The sequence below is a fragment of the Ochotona curzoniae genome, unplaced genomic scaffold, assembly GCF_017591425.1.
Source record: "Ochotona curzoniae isolate NIBS_2020 unplaced genomic scaffold, NIBS_Ocur_1.0 scaffold_2683, whole genome shotgun sequence".
NCBI lineage: Eukaryota > Metazoa > Chordata > Mammalia > Lagomorpha > Ochotonidae > Ochotona > Ochotona curzoniae.
In genome coordinates, this window is record NW_024467100.1 from 4475956 (window position 1) to 4498945 (window position 22990).

At 40.5% G+C, this 22990-nt stretch overlaps 1 protein-coding gene across 1 annotated transcript in view; it reads right to left on the reverse strand.

Annotated features, from left to right (window-relative positions):
- Window positions 1–776: 776 nt before the first annotated feature.
- DDR2 (discoidin domain receptor tyrosine kinase 2) overlaps window positions 777–22990 on the reverse strand; it is a 131056-nt gene continuing 108842 nt past the window's right edge. The window contains exons 7-17 of the mRNA XM_041003248.1: window positions 22542–22725; window positions 20267–20510; window positions 18612–18674; window positions 17635–17765; window positions 16066–16276; window positions 13514–13737; window positions 12243–12370; window positions 9006–9197; window positions 8551–8785; window positions 4684–4833; window positions 777–1214 (exon numbers count right to left, since the gene is read on the reverse strand). Of these exons, the coding sequence (XP_040859182.1) occupies window positions 1080–1214; window positions 4684–4833; window positions 8551–8785; window positions 9006–9197; window positions 12243–12370; window positions 13514–13737; window positions 16066–16276; window positions 17635–17765; window positions 18612–18674; window positions 20267–20510; window positions 22542–22725 (1897 nt within the window). The 3' untranslated portion in view covers window positions 777–1079. The remainder of the gene's footprint in view (window positions 1215–4683; window positions 4834–8550; window positions 8786–9005; window positions 9198–12242; window positions 12371–13513; window positions 13738–16065; window positions 16277–17634; window positions 17766–18611; window positions 18675–20266; window positions 20511–22541; window positions 22726–22990) is intronic.

Consider the following 22990-nt stretch of genomic DNA (forward strand, 5'->3'; position numbering starts at 1 on the left):
AGTGGTGAAAATCAGGTTCCCTATAATCTCCCCTTATTGCTCCTAGCCCAACCTTTTGGGCATTGTTATACATCTAGAAACCCACACCTGAGTAACTCAGCCCACAGCTCTTTAACTGGAAATGCTAAAATATTTGGTCAAGATGAACCAATGGGTTCACCATGCAGAAATCAAAACACAATGTTTGCTGATTTAAAAATCAGGCTCTCGCTAACACACACACACACACGATCAAACTAGCCAAAGAAGAAAACTTTCTGCAGAAGTAACAAATAAATAACGAGAAGCCCACCTGTTACCTGTACTCCATAAACCATCTTCCCTATGTCTATTTTCAACTCAAGACTCCTTCCAGGAGTGACATTGTCCCTGTCCCTTTTGCAAATGACAGTTTCCTTCCTAGAGCCTTGAAGCTACCATGTTCCCTCACATCCCTTGGTTTTCATATACAGACTTCATCCATGAACCTTGTCCATAAATGAACAAACCCACTTATTCCAAGAAACAGGAATCCTTCAGGAATGTCCATCCACTTTGACAGGAGCGGGAAATACAAAGTAAGTTTGATTAAGCATCTGCAATGAGTTGGTGAACACCACAGCCTCAATTTTTGTACATCTTTAAAATGTTTTCCTAACACCTAATCTCATGTTTCCCAAGACTTTCTATTCAAGTTTTTCTTTCTGAAGATAGTCTTAGAAGGCAACACAGAAAAAAATATTGTAGAATCTGCACATTAATAAACACAAGCATATTTAACCTTTATAAATTATCTGAAATTTCTAACCTTTGTTATCCAACACGTTGGTATATCAAGTAATATTTCTTTACTGTATTTTATCTGCCCGAAGGCCTTTTTTTTTTTCATTTTTAGTTCTTTAATGTAAAAAAAAAAAAGAGAGAAGTATATATGAGTCAGGGGTAGGGAGTGGAGGAGATGAGGGACAGAGGGAGAACAAAGCAAGCACCCTGTGTCCCTCAAGTCCGTTGAATGTCCAGATGAAGTGGCTTAGCGTGGGTGAGTGGTAGGTCATGTGGGAGGCCCCAGGCCTTCAGCACGTTGCCAGGCACCTGCAGCTTCACTCGTCTGCTTGTTGGAGGAGCAGAAGGTAGATTTCTTGGAATGAAGGACGCTGCTTGGTGTCTCTTCTCCAACAGCTGAGCATCAGCTTATAGACAGAGTCAGGGCAGATGGCTGGCTGCGGGAGGTAAGTCTTTGAAAACAGAAATAAACAAAAGGGAGAGAGAGAGGGAAATTGTTAGAGAGAGAAATGAGAGTTGTCGCATCATAGTTTGATTTGCTCCCTGTCCACTGCTTGAACTTGAACCCTGAAATGGGTATACTGTGTATTCTTCCTCCTCACAAGGACCCTACATGCGATCTGCCCCCTTCCTGGTCCCACAGTCTTCTTCAGTTCTCTGAGGCAGAATTTCCTGATGGGCCTTTCGATGGTCCCGATTTTCATGCAAAAGATGAAATTGAATCAAAAGGAAATTAGATTTTCTGTCTTTGGTCCACTCATATTGATATTCATCAAGGCAAATTCAGAAAATGTATTAATGACCTGACTCTTGCAATGGAATAAAATCTTAGTCTGTTGTAGAAACTGGAGTGCAAGATGTGTTCATATAGTTCTATACCATAATATTTTCTGTTCTCTTCACTGCTAGATCAGCCGCCATTGCCTGTTATCTATGGCGATTATCTCCTTACCAATGTTTGCTGGTATCCTGGCCAACCAACACATTTCTGAACCATACCTGACTTGCCCATGTTCTTCAAACCTTCCATTGTCATTTGCTGAATTCAACATGTGGAGTTGATTAATCATCAGCTACATTTCCTGCCCTGGCTTCTCCCATGCTAAACAGCCGCCACTGTCATGCATCCCAGGAGCTGGGTTTATTCCCTCTGCCCTTCTGCCGGAATAGATTGTTAGGTCTGATGAGGCTTACCTCAGTGTGTCCTAAAGGACTAAACCTATACGTTTCCAAATATTTAAGATTAAATATTACCAATGTTAAGAGTACAGGAAAATAAACACTCTCATATGTTACCAGTAAAATTATAAAAAAAAAAATCCTCTTAAATATTTCCTGGAATGTTCACTAGGTAATCAAGAAACACTCCTTGACCCCACAGATGTTAATAAAATAGAGATTCTAAATAATTTATTTGGGTTGCCCTATCAAAATATTATAAACTAAGTGAATAATTAAAGTTATATCTCATATACCTTATATTACATTTGTATATTTTGCTACCTTTATTAATAGTAAAAAACTTTAATTATTACATTTGATTTTCATTTTTAATTTCATTTAGACTATAAACTTTTTATAAATGTGATATCTTGGAATTCTTCACATTTTATGAAGACAGATCAAAAGCAAAAATACCCAATGCATTTTTAAATTACTGAAATAATTGCTATGCTCTTCCATTCTTAATTAAATACAAATGATTGAAGAATTGCCTTCTCTATGAATCTTAATGATAAATTCCTTTAAGAATTCAAGTGACAGGGCCCAGCAGCGTGGCCTAATGGCTAAAGTCCTCGCCTTGCACGCCCAGGATCCCATACGGGCGCTGGTTCTAATCCCGGCAGCTCCACTTCCCATCCAGCTCCCTGCTTGTGGCCTGGGAAAGCAGTCGAGGACAGCCCAAAGCTTTGGGACCCTGTACCCGTGTGGGATACCCAGAAGAAGTTCCTGGATCCTGGCTTCGGATCGGCATAGCATCAGCCGTTGCGCTCACTTGGGGAGTGAATCATCGGACGGAAGATCTTCCTGTCTCTCCTCCTCTCTGTATATCTACCTTTCCAATAAAAATAAATAAATCTTAAAAAAAAAAAGAATTCAAGTGACAGAAATTTTGTCCTGTATTATTTCTGTCAGAATCACAAAGTTAGCCATGGCATCTGAAAATCAGTCACAACACACATGTGTAATTGACAGATCGAAAAACTTTCTGAAAAAAAAAAAATTGAGAAATTGCCATGCCTAATTCTTATACTTAATTCCTAAAATTTAAATATTGAACTTTTAAAAAAACTTTTTAAATTCTGGACTTTTAAATTACATCAATGTGATTTTATAAATTATGTTTAATAAGTTTATACATAAAATTCAGTAATTCTTCTTCTTTTTTTTTTACCAAAAGTGTATACTTATGCATATAAGTAAAAAATTTCCTTAGTGTTCCATGGCAATGATCTCTTGGTGGTGGCTCAGAATATATAGTTAGTACATCAGTGGTATCTAATGAAGATAAACATGGTGAGCCTTTAAACTAATCACGAAATGTAACTCTTCAATGCTGAGCAAGAAAGACATAATATCAAGCATATCTTCAGTACAAATTGGGCAGTGGACATGAAGTGCCGCGTGAAAGGAAAGACCTTTATTTGATTAAACGTCTGGTGGTCCAATTCCACCATGGGGGGAAGGTCTGGGGAAGGATGGGGGGGAATCCCAGTGCCTATAAAACTGTGTCACATAATGCAATGTAATCAATACAAAAAAGATAGTATGTATAATGGATATGGAATTTAAAAACTGCAAATACATGAATGTATGTAATAATTAAATATTTCCCTAAAAAGTAAAAAAAAAAAAAAGCTTCTGTAGGACTGTGGGCACTGACCAGGAAGTGGAGGGGGCCAGGGATGCTTACGATTTTATGTACACTCAAATTAAAACCATGATTAGGATAAAGAAGATTACATGTCCTAATTAAGTTCACCATCTTCAATTAATCGTGCATGTCCTAATAATTCACTGTGATAAATAGGGATATGTCACTCCAGGAGCAAAAAATCTAACGTTTCCCCTTGGTCCACCCACCTGGGCACACAGAGGTAAATCTGCCCTTGACCACAGTAAGAAGGCAATTATCTTCTAACCAAAATCGTACCAAGGAGTAAACTCAAATGATTCCATGATCATTTGACTGCTAGGATCTATTGAAGCCACAGTGGATCCACCTTTTTATTTCCCCCAGGTGTTACCATTCTGCTGGAGTTGCAATGAGCCAAAACTTTGCCATAACTAAGTCACTTTGGGCTAGTGCAGTGCTCTAGTTACCAGCAAGCTTTCGATGCCACCAGGAACACCATCACCAGGGACATTATAAACTGGACCACTTGAAGAAAGTTGGCTAGGAGTTAGGACACCTTGTGAATTTTAGGAGACCGTATTCCCCAGGTCCTGAGAGACACCATTAACTACCAGAAAGAGCAGCAAGTCTGCGATAGGCCTGATCATTCCTGAACCCTTAAGTCTACAAATGCTGCTGACCTGCCTAAATAACACCATTTCTTAGGCTGGTATGTGTTATTGGCAGAGTTAGTAAGTCGTTTTTCTCTTTTGCAGCTTTCAATCAGGAAGACCAGCCACACATTCTAGATCAAGAAGTAAATCAAAGAAAAGAGACAGGATTTCCTTTTCCATTCCCTTTGAGCGGACGAGAAGCTGACATGACCCCAGCATGCTCTGCAGTCATCTGTTAGTTGACACTTAGGTAAAGCAGAGAGAAGGGAGGATCCGGGCCTTGCACATCATCTGGATTGTTAACGACAAACAACAGTCACCCAGCTGGCCTCTCTCCCAACTCAGGACTTGACTTTCTCACACCAAGAAAACCCTGACTACATCCATCCAGCCACCCCTAAGAGGTCTTACCTGCCTCCCTTGGTCTCGAAAGAACTCTCCAGTATTCTCAATAACCTGTTCATCTGACAGCTGGGAGTAGGGTTGTTCCTGGCAAAAGGTGAAAGTTTCCCACAGAGTCACCCCAAAGGCCCACACATCACTTGCTGTAGTGAATTTGCCCTATTTAAATAAAGAAAAAGAAGTGAAAATCAGAATAACGTACATACAACAAGACTACATTTTTTTGTAATCTTCTTTCCAAGGGCAAGGGCTGTTTAAACAACCAAGATAAGTATGAAGGAACCAGAGATAATACAAAGTTATCAAGAAATAGACCTCTCATTAATGAATGAGTCAAGTTATATGGGTAACTTCATGAGTTTAGGAGGGAACTCCAAAAGTTTGGAGAAAATGGAATTCAAATCAAAGGTTCTTTTCGTGCAAAAACATCAAAATCCTGGTACAATTTTGTCATCATACATAAATTTATGAACTTTCTGAGGATTTCTGATAAACATGTACTTTAAGATTTTTTTTCAGCAGACTGAACTTAATTTTTAATTTCATGATTCACATTTTTTTAAATCTCCTCTTACATTGCTTCTCTTATAACTGAGTCACAAGTTGGAAGAACTGTACCATTAGCTCTAAGTTAGAAGGTCAACCTTTAGGCCCCAGGATAACCAGCCCTAGGAAAACATCCCCAGAAAAGAAAACATTAGAATGGAAAGTTAACCACTTTTACGTTAGAAAAATCTAAGTGCCTTGAATAGTCTTGTTATCAATCTAACACTGGTCAGTTCAGTGATAGTCTTAAAACTAGTCTTTTACAGGTGACAGCAATGAAACTCAGAGGAAAGTAGCATCCATTATTGTTTTATTACAGAAGAGAGACACACACACACACACACACACGAAGTCCTCCTGTCTGCTCATTCACTACACAAATGCCTCCAACAGGGCAGGCCGTATCCAGCAGACGGGAACTGAATCCAGGTCTCCCGTAGGTACGACAGGGACTCAATGACTTGGGCCATCACCTGTTTCCTCTCAGAGCATCTATTAGCAGGAAGCTAGATTCATGCTTACATGTTTTCTGCTTAGTAAAGATGAGAACGCTGTAACAGGTCATGTGTCCTTATTTTTTATTTCAGGACTTGACTAAATTCTCCAGATTAATAGGTCATTTGTTATGGAAAAATTGGGATTCAAACCAATATATCTGCATTAGCTAATATATTGTTTTCAACACCAGATAGAAAAATGCTTAATGGTTATATTAGAAAAGAGTAAAACATGATGAGTTGAATATATTGATTACAACAGTATTTATGAAGACTGTTGTAAATTGGCATATGGCACCACATCATACAGAATAGTGGAAAATGGAGGCAACTTAAGTATCAAATGATAGAGATAGTACTAAATTATAGACTATACTTATACAATGGAAAATCATAGAGCTTCTAAAATCATGCCTTTAAAAATAATTAATGGTATTGAAGGACCCGGCACGATAGCCTAGTGGCTAAAGACCTAGCCTTGAACATGCTGGGATCCCCTATGGGCACTGGTTTTAATCCCAGTGGCCCCACTGCCCATCCAGCTCCCTGCTTGTAAGCTGGGAAGGCAGTCAAGGACAGTCCAAAGCCTTGGGACCCTGCACCCGTGTGGGAGACTCAAGAAGCTCCTGGCTCCTGGCTTCGGATTGGCTCAGCTCCAGCCGTTGCAGCTGTTTGGAGAGTGAATCTTCAGATGGAATATCTTCCTCTCTCTCTTTCCTTCTCTCTGTATATCTGCTTTTGCAATAACAATAAACAAAATCTTTAAAGGAAAAAATATGTAATGGTATTGGAAATATTAATGATAAAATGTTCAATAAGAAACAAGAATAGAGGATCACAGGCATAGGACCATCCCAGTTATGTAACTGAAAGCATATATATACATATATGTTCACGTCAAAATCACATGCACTGAAAATTCCTCAAAGGAATGATACCAAACATTAATTAGTAGTCATTTTGGCGAGTGGAAGAAGATACCTTAACATGTTCTCGTTGCAAAATTAATTCGAGAATCTTAAAAGAATATGGGCAAGACATAAACTAAACTAAAACTGAACAAAACCAGATTGGTGTTGGACTTTTTCTAGAATATTACAGAAGACAAAAGACAATGTTAAATAAGTATGTATCTTTGTAGAGGATAAAAGTCTAACAATGTTGTACATCAGGTTAATTGCGGAGCAGCCAGGATTTAAGTCAGCACCCATAGATCACATCAGTGATTCCAGCAGAGATCTTAACACACAGCACCAGCCCCAAATCTGTTAAGTCATTGCAAAATCAACAATAAAATGTCTCCAAATGCATAGTGAGAAAACATACCATTACAGCAAAGGCTTTTGGGAAAAATTGCTTATTAATTATGATGCAGAATACTACAAATTGAATTAAATTGATAAAGCAAAGAATGATAAACTTAGCATATAAATCATTTTTTTAAAAAGCAAAAATATAGGTACCAATGTTGTGGTGCAGCTGGTTAAGCCACCACTCACAACGCTAGTATCGTGCATGAGTGCCAGTTTGAGTCCTGGACCCTCCATTTCCAGTATAACCCCTTACTTTAAAAAAGCAGAAGAAAAAAAGCACTGTCCATGTGGGAAACCCAGAAGAAGTTCCAAATTCTTTGTTTCAGCTCAGCCCTTCCCTAGCCATTGTGACCTCTGGAAGAGTGAAGTGGATGGAAGATTCTCTCTCTAATCTCTCCCTTTCTTTTTTAAAGATCTTGTATTATTATTATTATTATTATTATTATTATTTCAAAGGAAAAGTCATACAGAGAAAAGGAGAAACACAGAGAGATTTTTCCCATCAGCCAGTTCACTCCCCAAATGGCCATGATGGCCAGAGTTGAGATGGTCTGAAGCCAAGAACCAAGAGCCTCTTCCAGGTCTCTCACATGGGTATAAGTCCCCAAGTACCTGAAAGATCCTCTGTTGCTTTCCTAGGCCATAGCAGGGAATTGGATTGGAAGTGGAGCAGCCGGGACATGAGCTAATATTCATATGGGATACCAATGATGCAGAGACCTAGCTTACTATGCCATGGCGATGACCCCTGTAACTCTACCTTTTAAACAAATACATACATCTTTTTAAAGAGTTTCAGGGATGGTTACTGTGGTGTAGCAAATAAAAGTCGCCACCTGCAGTGCCAGCATTCCATAAGGGCACCAGTTTGAGTCCCAGCTGCTCCATTTCCAATCCAACCCCCTGCTAACAGATCTGGGAAAGCAGCAAAAGATGGACCAAGTGCTTAGGCCCTGCACGCACATGAAAGATCTTGGAAGAAACTACTGGTTCCCAGCTTCAGTCCAGCCCAGATCCAGCCTCTGTGGTCATATAGGGAATGACCAGCAGATGGAAGATCTCTTTATCTCTCTCTCACAAGAAACTTTGTCTTCCAAATAAATAAACACATCTCTATATAATTCTAAAATTCTAAAAATAAAAATATAGAAATCTGTCTAACAAGTGAAAACCATATATTGTTCAACATATTGCCTGGATAAAATTTCCCTAAAGATTTCAACACTCAAAACTATATTAAAGTAGTTAATTATTAGGTCAGAAGTGAGAAAAAATATACTAAATCTCCCACTACAACTTTTAGCTTTTTCCTCTGAATTTTCTATAATACAGGTGTTGCTTTTCACTAGAAATAGGCAAATCTTTAATAGTAACAATAACAACAACAACAACAACAATAATAATAATGCACAAAGCAAACTATGGTTCTGAGAAAAAAGCTAAAGTCTACTGAGTTTTCCTCCAGCCGTCTCTGGTTTATTCCTCCTGGCCATGTACCCGCTGCTGGGCAAGGAACTCACCAGCAAGATGCTCTCCCAGGACATCCAGCGGATGGGGAGCACTGCTCGGCCCTGGATCCGGTAGTAGTCCCCACTGTACAGGTTTCTGCTCATGCCAAAATCAGCTATCTTGATAGTGTAGTTCTTCCCCACTAAGCAGTTTCTCGTGGCCAGGTCTCGGTGGACGAAGTTAAGAGAGGAAAGGTACTTCATGCCAGAGGCAATCTGGGTAGCCATGAACTTCAGATTGTTGTAACTGAGGAAGTTCAACGAGAGAGAAAGTTACCTTGAAAGGCCCATATCCTATAGCCGATATTGACAAATCAGGGTTTCTATTTTTAACACATTCCCTACCCAGTGACCTCCTTTCACTCTCCCAAAGCAATGATGAACTTAAAGATTGACTGCTTCTGCTTTTCAGACTCCCAACTGCTTGTCCTGACCCCAGGGAGAGACAGCAGAGCTGTCTCATTTACCTGACAGTGGGTACGTTGCTGCAGGAAGAGCTGGGGGGCTCATGCCGGGAAAGGAACTGATTGAGATCGCCATTCTCCATATACTCGGTGATCATGCAGAGAGGGTCCTCAGTGATACACACAGCCAGGAGACGAATGATGTTGGGATCCTTCAGCCGGGACATGATCTTTATCTCCTTGAGAAAATCATTCCTTTGGAGGACACAGACCAAGACAAACCCACAGGTTGATGGAATCAAGACGTGAGGAAAATTGCACGGCCGTGCCTCTTCCCACCCCATCACTCCAAGTCACTTTCCTCTCTGAGGAACCTTCTAGAAGACAGAGAAATTGGCACCTGGATTTGCCTCTGCTCCTCATAGAATGTGATTATTGTACAATAATGTTCTTGCAACTAAGGTTCATCCCCTAGTATATTAGAAAATGCCTACCACATAAGAAATGACTGATAGTTGCCAAGTCAAGAATATGCGGATAAAAACTACTCTGCAAGATTATACTTTTCGCTGAAAATCCTGGCTGAACACATTAAGGGTGTTTATCTTAAAAAAAAAAAACATAGAGCTAATAAAATGAAGAAATTTTTAAAAAGTGAATAACCAACTTGTTGCTTAACCAAGAATTCCTCACTGTACCACACTGGCTTTCCTGAGACGCTATGCACCTGCAGTCATTCACAGCATGCATGTATTGGGATTATACCAAAAAGACCTGGACACAATGAATCATCAAAGAGATATGTGCATCACAACGTTTATCACAGCACAGTGCACAATAGCCAAAAATCAGATCAACCAAGGTGTCCAGCATGAGATAAATGCATAAAGAAAATGTGGCATATATACTCAATGGATTATTATTCAGCTACAAAAAGGAACATTTTGCAGCAAAATGGATTCAACTAGAGACATCACACTGAGTGAAATGAACCAGACCCAGAAAGGCAAACATCACAAGGTCTCCCTTATATGTAGGAGCTAAAAATTTAAAAAAAAAATACAAAAGGAAAAATAAATGCCTGCGTTCATCACTATTGCTGCAAATATAGTTTTGTAAAACTTTATTGCACACCTCTGCCAAACCAGTAGTTAAGAATATTATAGTACTATAGTTTCAATGATCTTTGATTGTTGTCTCTGAACAAAATGGGCATTTTTTTCCATTCAATTGTTGCTTCTAGTTATTATCACTAAACTGAGGTCCTTTTATTTATTTTTTTTACTTATTAAATTTATTTGGTGAAATGCCAAGTCTTTTTTTTTTACAGTAATGTAAATTTAAAACAGAATATCTCAAAAATTGTGGGAAAAAAGGGAGAAACAAAGGAAGAAGGAAAGAGGATGGAAGGGAGGGAAAGAGGAAGCAGTGAGGAGGGGAAACAATTATGGCTTTAGAATTATACCTACAAATGACATTGGATCTGTAAAGAACTAATTTTAAAAACTGCAGCACTGCTTAAAGCCTTCAGCAGTAAAGTGGAGCCATTTGAAAAGAAGCGCACACTTGGCCACAACTAATTTCTTCCAGTGCATGGTAACAGCCACCGTTGAGTCACAGAGTAAGAACATCTGGGTTAGCTAGCCACCAGACCACATTCCCAAAGCTATTGAAACAGATCAATAATCAGTCTCCCATGGGTTTTCTAGGAATTCTGGGCTGGAAGTATACTACATCATTACAAAACTCTTAAAGATGAATTGTCCTAATGCAACTAACTGCTCCTTGCTTTCATTCTCTCTTCAGTCCCAAGTCAGCAATTTCTGTGGCTTGGGAGGGCCTGTGTCTGTCTTTCACAATTACTAACCATGAATGGGAATGGTGGAAACATGATAAACCTCACCAGAAAAAAATAAAGGCTAAAGGCTTTGTCTGATTTTGTGTTTTGCCTCTCCAATACTGTGCTAAGAATAATATGAGGGGCAGGGGGCAGCACCATGAGCATTCCACATGGGTGCCAGTTTGCGTCCCAGCTGCTCCACTTCCCATCCAGCTCCCTGTTTGTGGCCTGAAAAGCAGCAGAGAATGGTTCAAGTCTTTGGAACCCAGACCCTACATGAGAAACTTTGAAGAAGCTCCTGGCTCCTGGCTTCAGATCAGTTCAGCTCTGGTCTTTACAGCCATTTGGGGAGTGAGCCTGTGGATGGAATATCCTTCCTTCTCTGCTTCTCCTTCTCTCTATAAATCTACCTTTCAAATAAAACACATAAATCTTGTCTAAAAATGAATATTATGAGGGAAACTCCATGTCTCTATGATACCCAAGAATGTCATTTTTCATTCATATTAATGTCCTTAAGTTTGAAACTCTTCGTTAAAATTCTAAAACTTCCAGTTCCATTTCCATTCCTTTCTTTTTTCTTCATTTTATATCCTGCCCGTTGTCAAGACCTTAATGTAGCCTACAACATTCTTGACATGCATGCTAATTTGGAGAATCAGTTACAAAGATTCTCTTGCTACAAATATTAGTAAGACACACCGGGAGAACACAATGGGAAAATACATATGCCATCCAGATGTGAAGACTTAATGGAGACACATACAATCAGCTTTCAACCAGCATGCCTCTCTGGGTGAGGATGCACTCACCATTACTGTAATGGGGAGGCTGGCAGACAACAGAATATGGCTGGAACCTGCGATTTATGTAGCAAAGGGTTGAAGAGTTTATTACCCAGTTTGGAAACTGCTAAAGGACTGGTTGCTTTGAGGTCCATGGGAACTTTTCCAAGTAGAGGTAGCTTCTCATTTGGGGGGTTGCTGGACATAAAAGAAAAGGAGCATAAAAGAGAAAAAAAAAAGATGAGACAGTAAATAGAGATGTAAAAGGGGGGAGAATGGAGGAGGCTTAGCAGGAGATATGTGTATGATAGTGGAAAGTTTGCTGGGAGGAGAGGTAATGACATCGTAGATTGTGTCTACATGTGAAGATGGAGGAGGACCACAAACAGATTGCTGTATGAAGTTGAAAGTACAATGCTGAGGACCCAGAAGGTGTCGAGGGCTAGGAAGGAAATGTGTGGCAAAGCGACAGGAAATACACATGCATGTCTGAGAGATGGCGAATAGGATGAGGACGGCTGACTCCAGGAGAAATGTGAAGAAAAGACTAACATTGGGAACAGGAGGCAGACCTCCTCGTCTCCAAAGAAAAAAAATGCTCAAAATCTTCTAGGAGTATGCCTGTTCCTGAAGACAAAATGCATAAAGGAAAAATTCAAAATGCATACCACAGACCTGGCATTCTTGTTGGCATCTGCTCGGAGCATTTTCACAGCCACCAGGACAGGCTGGTTAGCGCTGACATCCAGGGCAAAATCTTTGTCTTTGAATTGTTCCATTCCCTCCACTTCACAGAGATGAACCTAGACAAAAGGCATCTAATCTCGTCATCATCATTTCTCCTGAAGAGGTCTCAGTACTCTTACAACTCGGGCAAAAAAAATCAAGAGAATATACGTGTAACATATCTTTTGGCCTCAATAATTAAAATTAAAAAAATAATGATGTACCCAGCTAGTATGATACGCTGCTACTGTAGGAAAGAAATACACATTTTGTAGGATAGTGAATAAGTGAATGAATACGTAACAATATTTCATCCCAGCATAGTTCACTATAAAATTTCACTATGCATAAATACTTAGACTTTGACGAAAGAAAATATGGTTGCTGGTTCACACAAAACAGAAAACCATCGATATGAAGTTTAGAACTGTAAGTAGTGCCTGTGTATCTGTGCAGCATAGGAACATGAGTTTTCAACTCAAGAAACCAAATGATGACATAGAACACTACAAGTACATGCTGCAGACTGCTCTATTTCATCCAACACCAGACCTACCAAAGGCATTGGCTTGCAGCCTGAAACCAAGCATTATTTGCTGAGTGTGGAAGGCAGAACTGAAAAACCCCTACCAAAAGTATAAAACATCACTTGAGTTCTTTGGCCTTTCATGTGGTTCACAAGAGGAAAAAAAAATTGTTTGTTTGCCATCACCCTGAGGACAACTCAGAAGGGTGCTCCTCCTTGTCTTGACGATTCAGTCCCCCGTGGTTGATGCCGGGACCAAAGGCAAGGGGGAGGTTGTGTTTGATCATTTTATGTGTAATTCCCATCAAAAGGGAAAAAACAAAGTGGTTTTCAAGCAGCAGGGTGTTCCTGGACTATTCGTAAAAGATTATCACATCTTGTGGGTCCCACCCTCTGTACTCAATTTTAGAATTTTTGTGAAAATATTGACTGTGTTTTGAGACAACTGAAGTCAAATATTCCATGGAGACATCCCCATCACTCCACAGCTATTTGACAAAGATGAGATTCCCCCCCCCCCCCACCCCACACACACACACTGGTCAACCAGAGGACAGCGCACGGAAAGACAAGTGGAGGAGCTGTTCACTTGTGGATCTATTTCTGGAACGGACACTGTTCTACTGACAACTTTCATCCAACCACTTTCCTGGAGCTACCAAGGACTGGAAGCCCTTTCAGAGGTTTCACTTACCTCCCCAAATTGTCCTTCTCCTAGCTTCTCCTTGAAAGTGAGGAGTTTCCTGGGGAACTCTTCGACAGCCACGTCTTTTCCCGAGAGCAGGTCCATGGTGACGGCCGGCACAGAGTAGGTGTTGCCTCCGGTCACTCCTTGGAGGTTGACAATGTCAGCCTCGGCATAGTGAGGCACTCCCTCGGGCCCACTGGGCTGCACGGGCTTCACGACACTGCTGCAGCCTGGGAAGACAATGAAGGAAGTCTCATCCTAAGGGGGATCTTTGAGTCTCTCTGTACGGATGAAGATCGGGAGTCAGAGCTAGAACAGACCGTTGTGACCGGCTAACCTACCGCATAGATCTCTCTTGGGGAATGCCTTTACTTCCTCTAGTGATGCTCTTGCTGCCTGGAATGCAGGCCATCATTTTTTCTCTCTTTTCACATCATCATTAATCACCTCCTTGGTTTATCTTGTAGAATTGTGTAGTATGGCTATAGGAAGCCACATACTATATTAGAGTGGGGATATTAAAAGTTGAAGGTTTAATGCCATAAGGGGTTAGAAAGACTAATAGGCAGATGGGACCAGGTCTTTGGTGGAATCACAAAGAAAGAGTTTCCTTAAAAATATACAAGACACTTGTTTCTCTCCGGGAACTGCATTTAGCGAGAGCAAACTGGGAGCTCACTCTTGAGTTTCTAGTTTTACCATGAGAATGATAGCTGTTGATAGGCTGTTTTGGGAATGTGAATCCCACTTCGCTGAATTTCCAGTTTTATCCCAAAGGAGCAAGCAAACAGGAAGATCTCTTTAAGAGAAGGCAAAGCACCAAATGCTGCCTTTGACCAAATCAAAATGTCCACTTCCAATCCATTGACTTACCAATTTTAGCCTGAGAAAGCCTGTCCTTAGAATAGAAGTAAGCTCCTAGGCACACGTATATGATGGTTCTGCTTTGAGCAAACTGGACAAGGCACTTGCCTGAATTGTGCTTTAAAAAGGCCAGTTCCATCTTTTTCCTGGATATTTTCTCTTGAAAGTGTCCCCTCCTAACCTGTGTAGTGGGAGGTTCTTCTGGCTAAATAAATCCTGCTTTTACTCAATGAAATTGTCTGCACATGATTTCTTCTATCATGTAAAGCAAGAACCAACGTTGCTTCTATCCCTTGAGTCCAATTCCCCACAATAATATCACAACCCCTTAATTGTAAAACACCATCATTAGCTTACCAATCCATTTCATCTATTAAGAAATCTTTCAGATTCAATTTATATGATCTAACTTGAGACATTCTAATTTTAAACGATGTTAAAATCGGAGGTAAAGAAATTCTTAAGACTTATTGTTTACTTATTCATTTGGCAGAGTGACAGAGAGAACAAGAAAGGAACGGGAAGAGAGAGAAACCTTTCATCTGATTTGCTCTCCAAACATAGATGACAGCTGGGCCAGGCTGAAGCCAGGATCCATGAATTGTATCCAGGTCTCCCACTTGGGTGGCAAGAGATTCAAATGCTTGAGTTATCATCTGCTGCCTTCCAGGGTGCATATGAACAGGGAGGGAGTTGGATCAGAAGCAGAGTAGTGAGGACTCAAACCTGCACTCCAGTTGCATTTTAACCTGTTGCACCACAATTCCCTGCCCAGTGCAGGAGGACATCTTCAAAAGGCAGGTAAATTGCTATGATTAAGACTAGATCATGAATAAGTTTATGTCATTTGGTCTTGCCTCCTCTGTGAGATGAGTTCAATGAGCTATTTGAATATTTTTTCTCTATTGAGTGATAAAATAGATGTTAATTTCTTTCTTTGAAAAGACTTATTTAGAGCCATTTTGGAAAAAGACTACACTGGTATAGTTAGTCCAGTCTTCTTCCATATCCAGCTCTGGCTGAGTTCCTCTCTGCTACCCACCACTGGCTTGGATCACTCTCAGGTTGAGGACCTGATGGGAAAGTTGTTCGGAGCATAGATATGACCCAGCCTCGCTTCTGATCGCATTCTGCCGAACCAACTGGCTCTGTTTGACCTGTTTTATCATCTTACATCATTGCCTTTGTTGAGAAAATCTGGGGACACTATACTCTCATAGCACAATTATGTTATTTCAATAAATGTCCTAGATAGCTACAGTACTTGGAATTTCAGGAAATTAGCTTTGTTTGTCATTTTTTTCCTCCAAGTAAAATTCTGGTCTGAATTTACTGCTAATGAAGTTTGACTGTGTGAGTTCCTTTTTTTGAGATTTCTGTCTTTGTATGTCAAGGAAAAGGCTAGACCACTTGAATTATTCAGATTCTTCTGGTATTAACAATTTACTAACACCTTTTACTTTTTTTTCCCTATTCTATCCGTAGTCCTTCTAAAAATAGTATATTGAATAGGAAAGGAGGGTACTCATATTAGGCTGCTAAAAAGAAGCATCCCAAGTCTGCATGAGAATGTGGTCTTCTCAGGAGGTTAGTATAGACAAACAGACTGAGTAGCCTGGGAACAAGAATATCATATATACGTAACATTTGCCAAAGCATCTCCTTCCATCTCCTGTCCATTAGTTCGTTCTCACCTGACTCCTCCTCCCCTGGAGCAAATTCTGGAAGTTTTCGTATCAGCCTGGATGGCTCCTGGTAGTCAGGGCGCAGTGGGAAGATGCGGTCATAGGTTGAGTTGGACTCTTGTTCACTTGGTGATGAGGAGCGGTTGTTGTTAAACATGCTGGACTCGCTGGGAAGGGACAGACTGACTGTCATCTCATCGTCCAACATCCTCCGGGAAGCCTGGAAGAGAAGGGCACGTTGGCACAAGACGGAATCAGATCCTCTCCTTCCTATACCCAGCTCCTCCACTCGGATGAAATAATCTTTGTCTACTACGAATCCCAGAATCAGAGAAAGTGACAGCATTGCTGCCTGGCTTCATAAATGCTTGTGTTGCAGAAACTAATATCATCCTTCATTTCTTCAAGACAGAACCCGAGCTCCCAATTTCTGTACAGTCATCACAAACTATCATTGAAATATGTATGAGAATGATCTACATAACATCCCAAGAACCTACCAGTAGTCAAACATCTTGTCAATCTATAGAATTCTCATGTTCTGTTAAATCACAGGTTTTACTGTCTATTCATTAGCTGCTTTGATTTTGTGTGGACCTAAACTAAAATGTTCATCGACCCAGTGAATGCACTGAAACATAAAGACATCAATTGTTCATCTCATTATTCTGCCACAGAATGTTGGGATAATACTTCCATAACCTTGTATTTTCACTTTAAAAAGGGGGCAGAGGGGGCTATGGGGCTCCACCTATAAGCACCAGCATCTGACATGCATGCCAGTTCATGTCGCTGCTGCTCCACTTCCTTTCCAGTTCCCTGCTTGTGACCTGGAAATCAGCAAAGGACAACCCAAAGCCTTGGGACCCTGTGCTCGCATAGAAGACCAAGGAGAAGCTTCTGACTCCTGTCTTTGGATTGGCTTAGCTCCAGCCATTGTGGCCATTTGGCCATTTGGTGAGTGCACCAGCAGATGGAGAGTCCTTCCTTCCATTTCTCCTTCTTTCTGTAAATCTGCCATTCAATAAAATTAAATAAATCTTGAAAAAAAAAAGGCTCCAAAATGGAACAGGAATACCCTATTTATTGAGGATACCAAGGCGAGTTATTCAAAATACTAAATTGCCTGCCTGCTCCATCAGCAGGAAAAGGATAGCATGTATGTGCCTTTTTTGATATAAACACATAAAATATGCCGCTCTATTGTACACATTTTTGCTACTCATCAGAATCAGCTGGTAAATTAAAATACTAAAACCACATAGATGCCTGAACTCTACCCCAAAGCCAGTGAATCACCACATTCGTGGGAAATGCCTATGCTGAGAAACATGATTTAGTAAGAGCTTTCTGGATGTTCTAGGAAGATTTTGAAATTGTCATTCTCAACATGAGAAAACAGACATTTGTGTTAATTTGTGACTCCTTTCCCCAACACATTTCTCCCTTCTTTAGTTTCACAGTAGCCTCAATGAACTCTCTAACCATTTAGAGATTCTCATTATTTTCCTTGTACTCCTGGGGCAAAAGCAATTGAGGAGAGCGGGGACACAGCTTCCCCTGCCAGGCTCTCCTCACCTTCTCCAGCATTTTCTGCCAGAACTGCCTCCAGAGGATGATGACAATGATGGCCAGCAGGATGAAGATGATAGCCACCAAGCAGCCAATCAGAATTCGAGTGTTACTGTCATCCACTTTCAGCATTGGATCTGTGACCAGAGGGAGAAAGTAGAGGATATAAACAACTTGAAGCATGAGCAATTGGCCTGGGGGGGGGGGTGAGTGTGAAAGTAGATGCTGTTCCTCCAAAGATTGTTTCCAAAGATGCCACAATCATGCTTCTGCTTATTCTTGGTGGTTATACTGTTTTGCTACTCTGCTCCTATGTCTTTCTCCATGAGACAGTAGTCCCCCCCACCCATACCAAGCCTCAGACATGATAATGGAGGCTCTGGATTTTTCTCAAAATACTGCCTCTGGGTTTACAGGTTCTTATAGGCCTGAAATCACACCCACAAAAACAAGGTGAGGCTCCAGTTTCACTCTGACTTGCTAGAGGCCTGTCAAGGTGGCTGAGAATCCTCTTTTGACACACCCAGTCACGTTTCCCACATTGCCAATTGGTTGGTCAGTGACTCTGTTGCTTGTTTATTTTCAGTAAGATAAGCCAGCAGTTTTTTTCCCCCCATTGGATTTCTCCCAGGCATTAAAGACTCCCAGTAGGAGCTTCATTTAGAACTGTCTCTGTTTCTGCCCTAAGATTTCCAAACTTTGATAGAACAATTGAAATCATTTCATCTCTCCACCAAAGACTAAAAATATATATATTTTACATATTTTATATATATTTTATATATATTTTATATTTATACAGGGATAAGCAGTGAAATAAATACATAGGCCCGAGCTATCTACACTGGAGGTAGGGCATCCCTCTTCCCAGGGCTCTTCTTGCTCTGAAGCCACCTGACATCTGTCTCCTGCCCAGAGAGCCAGGAGCCCCATTCTCTAGGAGGCTCCTTCAACTTAATATTTCTAGCTAAGGAGTCACATACCATAGGTTGTAGGTGCCATAGGAGAAGGCGATAGGGCCCCAGAATTGTTGTACATTGCAGCATCTGTTAGGAAAGAAGAGAAGATCAGAGCTGGTTGGAAGATGCCAGGTAGGAACTTCCTGAAAGAGAATGGCAAGCTAGTATATTGTGCGATCCATTTAGTGGAATGATACTCATCCTTCTTACATTTAAAGACATAAACTCATAAACCAATATTTTGTTTCTCAAGATTGGGCATAGTACCTGGTTTATATAAAAATATATATGTATATACACATATACATATGTATATATATATAAATGAGATGATGAGAGAAGTGTGGATTTCTTTTTGGAATAGTACTTATGAAATTTTTTTCTCTATACATTAATATTTTTAAAAATATACGTAAAAAGAAGAAACTCAATAGGTACTATTAAAGGTAACTCGAACATCATTTTAATAATCTGAAAACTGACATTAAAGGTATAAGTTAATCACATATTCTCGCTCTTTCAGTGTGAACTGTATTTCAGGGTAAACAATTGCTTGAGGAAATTCAGAAGAAACTTGGCTAATAAATGCAGAGAATGTAAGGATGAGAAAATCACCATGTGAGACCCCCCAGTGAAATAATTCAGAAGGGATCACCAATGGACGTGAATATCTGGGATAAAAGATGTTCATGGAACTTTCTCATGAAAAGATAAACTCTTGAAACCAGAAAGTCTTCTTCATTTCACTGGAAGTGAGAGAAGCCAATGTCACATCCCTATGATAAGATTCAATACATGACAGAGAGCACTAAGAATCCTTAGGCAAATAAATATTCAACTGGAATCAAATTAGTCTATGAATATAATCTCTAGTTTACAGTAGCCAACACTAGAGTGAAATGACACCACAGAAAGCCATAAGCAAACTAGAATGATTTCTTCTCAAAAGGTGATTGAATAGAGAAGTTTTAAAATTAGCAGAGATATAAGGGAAATTCATCAAAGGATTTTATTTGGATCCACATTCAATGAAGATATCAATGGAAAGACATGATCAGAAATAGGAATACTTAAATATAGAGAGTATAATAGGAAATATTGGCTTATTAATAAATATTATGATAATTTATAGTGGTAGTACGATTATGAAGATGATTTTTTTCTTAGATGTATTTTAAAAATTTCTGTAAAGGAAATCAAACGATGCTTCAGATCTGTTTCAAAGTCTTGTAGCAAAAAAAAAAAAAGGAGGAATAATTGAAATGAATGCAGTAAAATTTTTGGTTAATGAATGTTGAGTGAGGTTAATTATTCAGTTTATTTTTGTATGGATTTAGGGATTTTAATTGAAATGCCTTAAGAATTTTTAGGAGCAGATTCCCTTAATCTCCTTAATTTATATAGTTTTCAATGCATTTTCTTATTATTTTTTCTCTAGTTTTTTACCATTCATCTTTTTTCCAGAAAATGTCCCTCATATGAGGAAAGAGCCAATGAGATATACTGTTCACTTCATCCTCACCCCTGTTCCTCCGCAGCTGAAAGCAGCCAGATGAAGGAGTACTCTGTCCATCAACAGGGAGCCACCTGATCAACCCTGTTCCTTGCAGACACCTGCCAGGGAACACCTGACATGCGCCTCCCTCCTTCATTACCCTGTGGGACCCAAAGCATCCTACCCGATTGGAAGGTGATCTCACTGAACATCATCCAGGTGTCAGCAAAATGGTACTGGCACTTGATGGCACTGGCCATTCGGTGGTGGAGAGGCACTGTGACAAACCGGGCGCTGGGGTTGACATCATCCAGGACAAGAGGGAAGGAGACAGCGTTCGGTTCCCACTCATTGGCTTCAGAGCGGAAGTAGCACTGCACTTCCTTAAAGATCTTCACCCCTTTCACAAACATGTTGTTGCAGTGGACCTGGCAGAGAAAGGCGCAGGTGAGAGACAAATTGGTACTGCTGGGTCTCATGGAGACACAGTGAAAGCTAACCCAGTAAAATCCCAGACCTTTCTGCTTCTGAGCATCAGGCTTGCTCTGGATTATCCCTTCCAGGAACTTCCCTGTGGTTAGTCCCTATAAAACCTGAGCTGCAACCCTGGTCGCCTCCACATGGCTGTGTGCCCTGGCCATACCCCTTCCTGTTGCTTGCTTCCTCCTCTGTTAAGGAAGGCTGGAGCACCTTGCTGTCAGATCCTGCCTTGCTCTGAATTGAGTGTACACACTCTCAGCCACAACTGCCATCCCCCCCAGATGTGAGCGGCCCTGAACCAAGGTACAAAGATGACTGCCGTCCTGCTTCCTCTATGTGCTTTCCAAAGCCAGGTCACTCCTTTATAAGGAACTGGAAAAAAGTATAAAGTGAAAAACAGCTTCAATTCTCTTAGAGATCCCATTTCACATGCCACGTGTCAACGTTTTTCAGTCTCTTAACAGATTTCAGTCTAGATTTTGCAGAAAACATGAATTTTCCTCACGGATGGTTGCTGAGATAAGAAAACAGGTCTGTTGGGAATTTGAACGCACCCTCTTGCCGACTGCTATGATCTTTTCACCAGGATATTTGTATAGTTTTTCAAATATTCCCAGCATGGAACCTGCCTCGTCGCAGAGTGAGTAAAGCTGCCACCTGCAAAAAGTGGTTCATGTCCCAGCTGCTCTACTCACTCAGCTGCCTGTTGATGGCCTGGGAATTTGGACTCCTGACACCTGTGCAGGAGAACTGGATAAACCTTCTGGCTCCTGGCTTTGTCTGGGCCAGACATTTGTGGCCATCTGGGGATTGAACTAGTAAATGGGAGATATTTTTCTCTCTTGCCCCAACCTCCCAATTCTATCCATAACTCTATCAAATAATAAATCAACTTAAAAAAAAAAGAGTCAACAGGAACAAAGCTTTCACGCCAGCCTTTCTGTAACACCTTGCTGTGTTCATTCACCAAGCCTCAAAAACCGGGGTTTGCATATTTGTAGCTAACTCAAATCCCTCGATGGGAATTCAGTATCATTTCCTTTGGCTCCACCGTATATGGAGAAGAACTTCTGCTGGCCTCTATCCCTCAGGTTTAAGAACTTTAAAGGATGGAAATCATGCTTGTCATTCTAGGAATGATTTCCTGTTTCCATTTTAAGGTTGTGTACCAGTCCTGAGTTGTAATCTTCCATTACAACTTCCATTCATACCCTCCCCAGATTTCTGGTAGTCGAAAAGTTCTAAATTTATTTTTAGCACCGGAAGAAGCAGCAATGATGACAGAAATTTCATGACTAAAGAGACAGACCATAGATATTCTAAAAATAGAATATCTGAGCTACTAGACGTTATAAAACCATTTGGCCCAACTTCCTCAGTTACTGGGGAGTAACTGATACTTGGAAAGGTTTGGATTGCTGGCGGTGAGTCACAGAAGAGCTGGGTCTAGAACCCTGGGCTCCCAGACCAAAGTTCTGTGTACATGTGCCACACAGAAATTTAACAAAGCACTTGACTTTTCCCTTCCATCATCCTCCAAATGTTTTGATGATGAAACCATGTGCTAAAACCTCTTTGACATGAAGTAACTGTTTCAGTTTTACTGAACAATGAAGTCAGACAGGCTATGATAAAAGTCAGAAAAACATCATCCGGCTTCGATACATTTTTTTTTGGATGGTTTGAAATCTGTAAGTGTAATTTTGACCTGTGATAAACTAATCCAGTCAGCACAACTACCATGCCTACTGGAGTGGGCACAAAAGCTCTGGTGCTGGAAGAAAAGAGGGGAAAAAAGAGCATGTGTAAGTTCAATACTCAAAAGGAAGTGATTTTGGAATGCACACAGCTACTTAATGGAACAGATACTTGAATGAAGCTCTGCTGGCCTCACCTCCCCTGTCTCTAGCAGGCCTTTTCTCTACCACATTGAGATTTTGCCCTCCTTGAAGTTGTTCCAGCACACCCACTCCACTGACCTTCATGGTGGTGAAATTCCTGATGCGATCAAATTCAAACATGATCTCGATGTAGCCATTGGTGGCACTTTCATTCCTCCAGCCCACGTAGTCATAGCCAGGCCACACGTGGTATTCATGGGTCTGTGTGAAATCATCCAAGCCAGATACTCCATCTGTCAGCTGGCCCAGCCCTTCAGTCATGCTACTCAGGCCAGACCAGGACAAGGAAGAGAGAGGCGAATCTGGAGTTAATCACGTGTATGGGAAAACTTTCATCCAAGTGCTTCACCCTGAGTTTTGTAAGATCTAATTATCTTGACAGTGGAACTGTCATAAAAACTCAAATTTGTTCTACAGTACCGATACACTTATGCATGGATAAATAAATAGAAAACTAAGAATTTTGTATTAATAAATCTTACAAAAATGGTATGCATTAGTAGCGAAACTTCCATTATCTTGTTGAT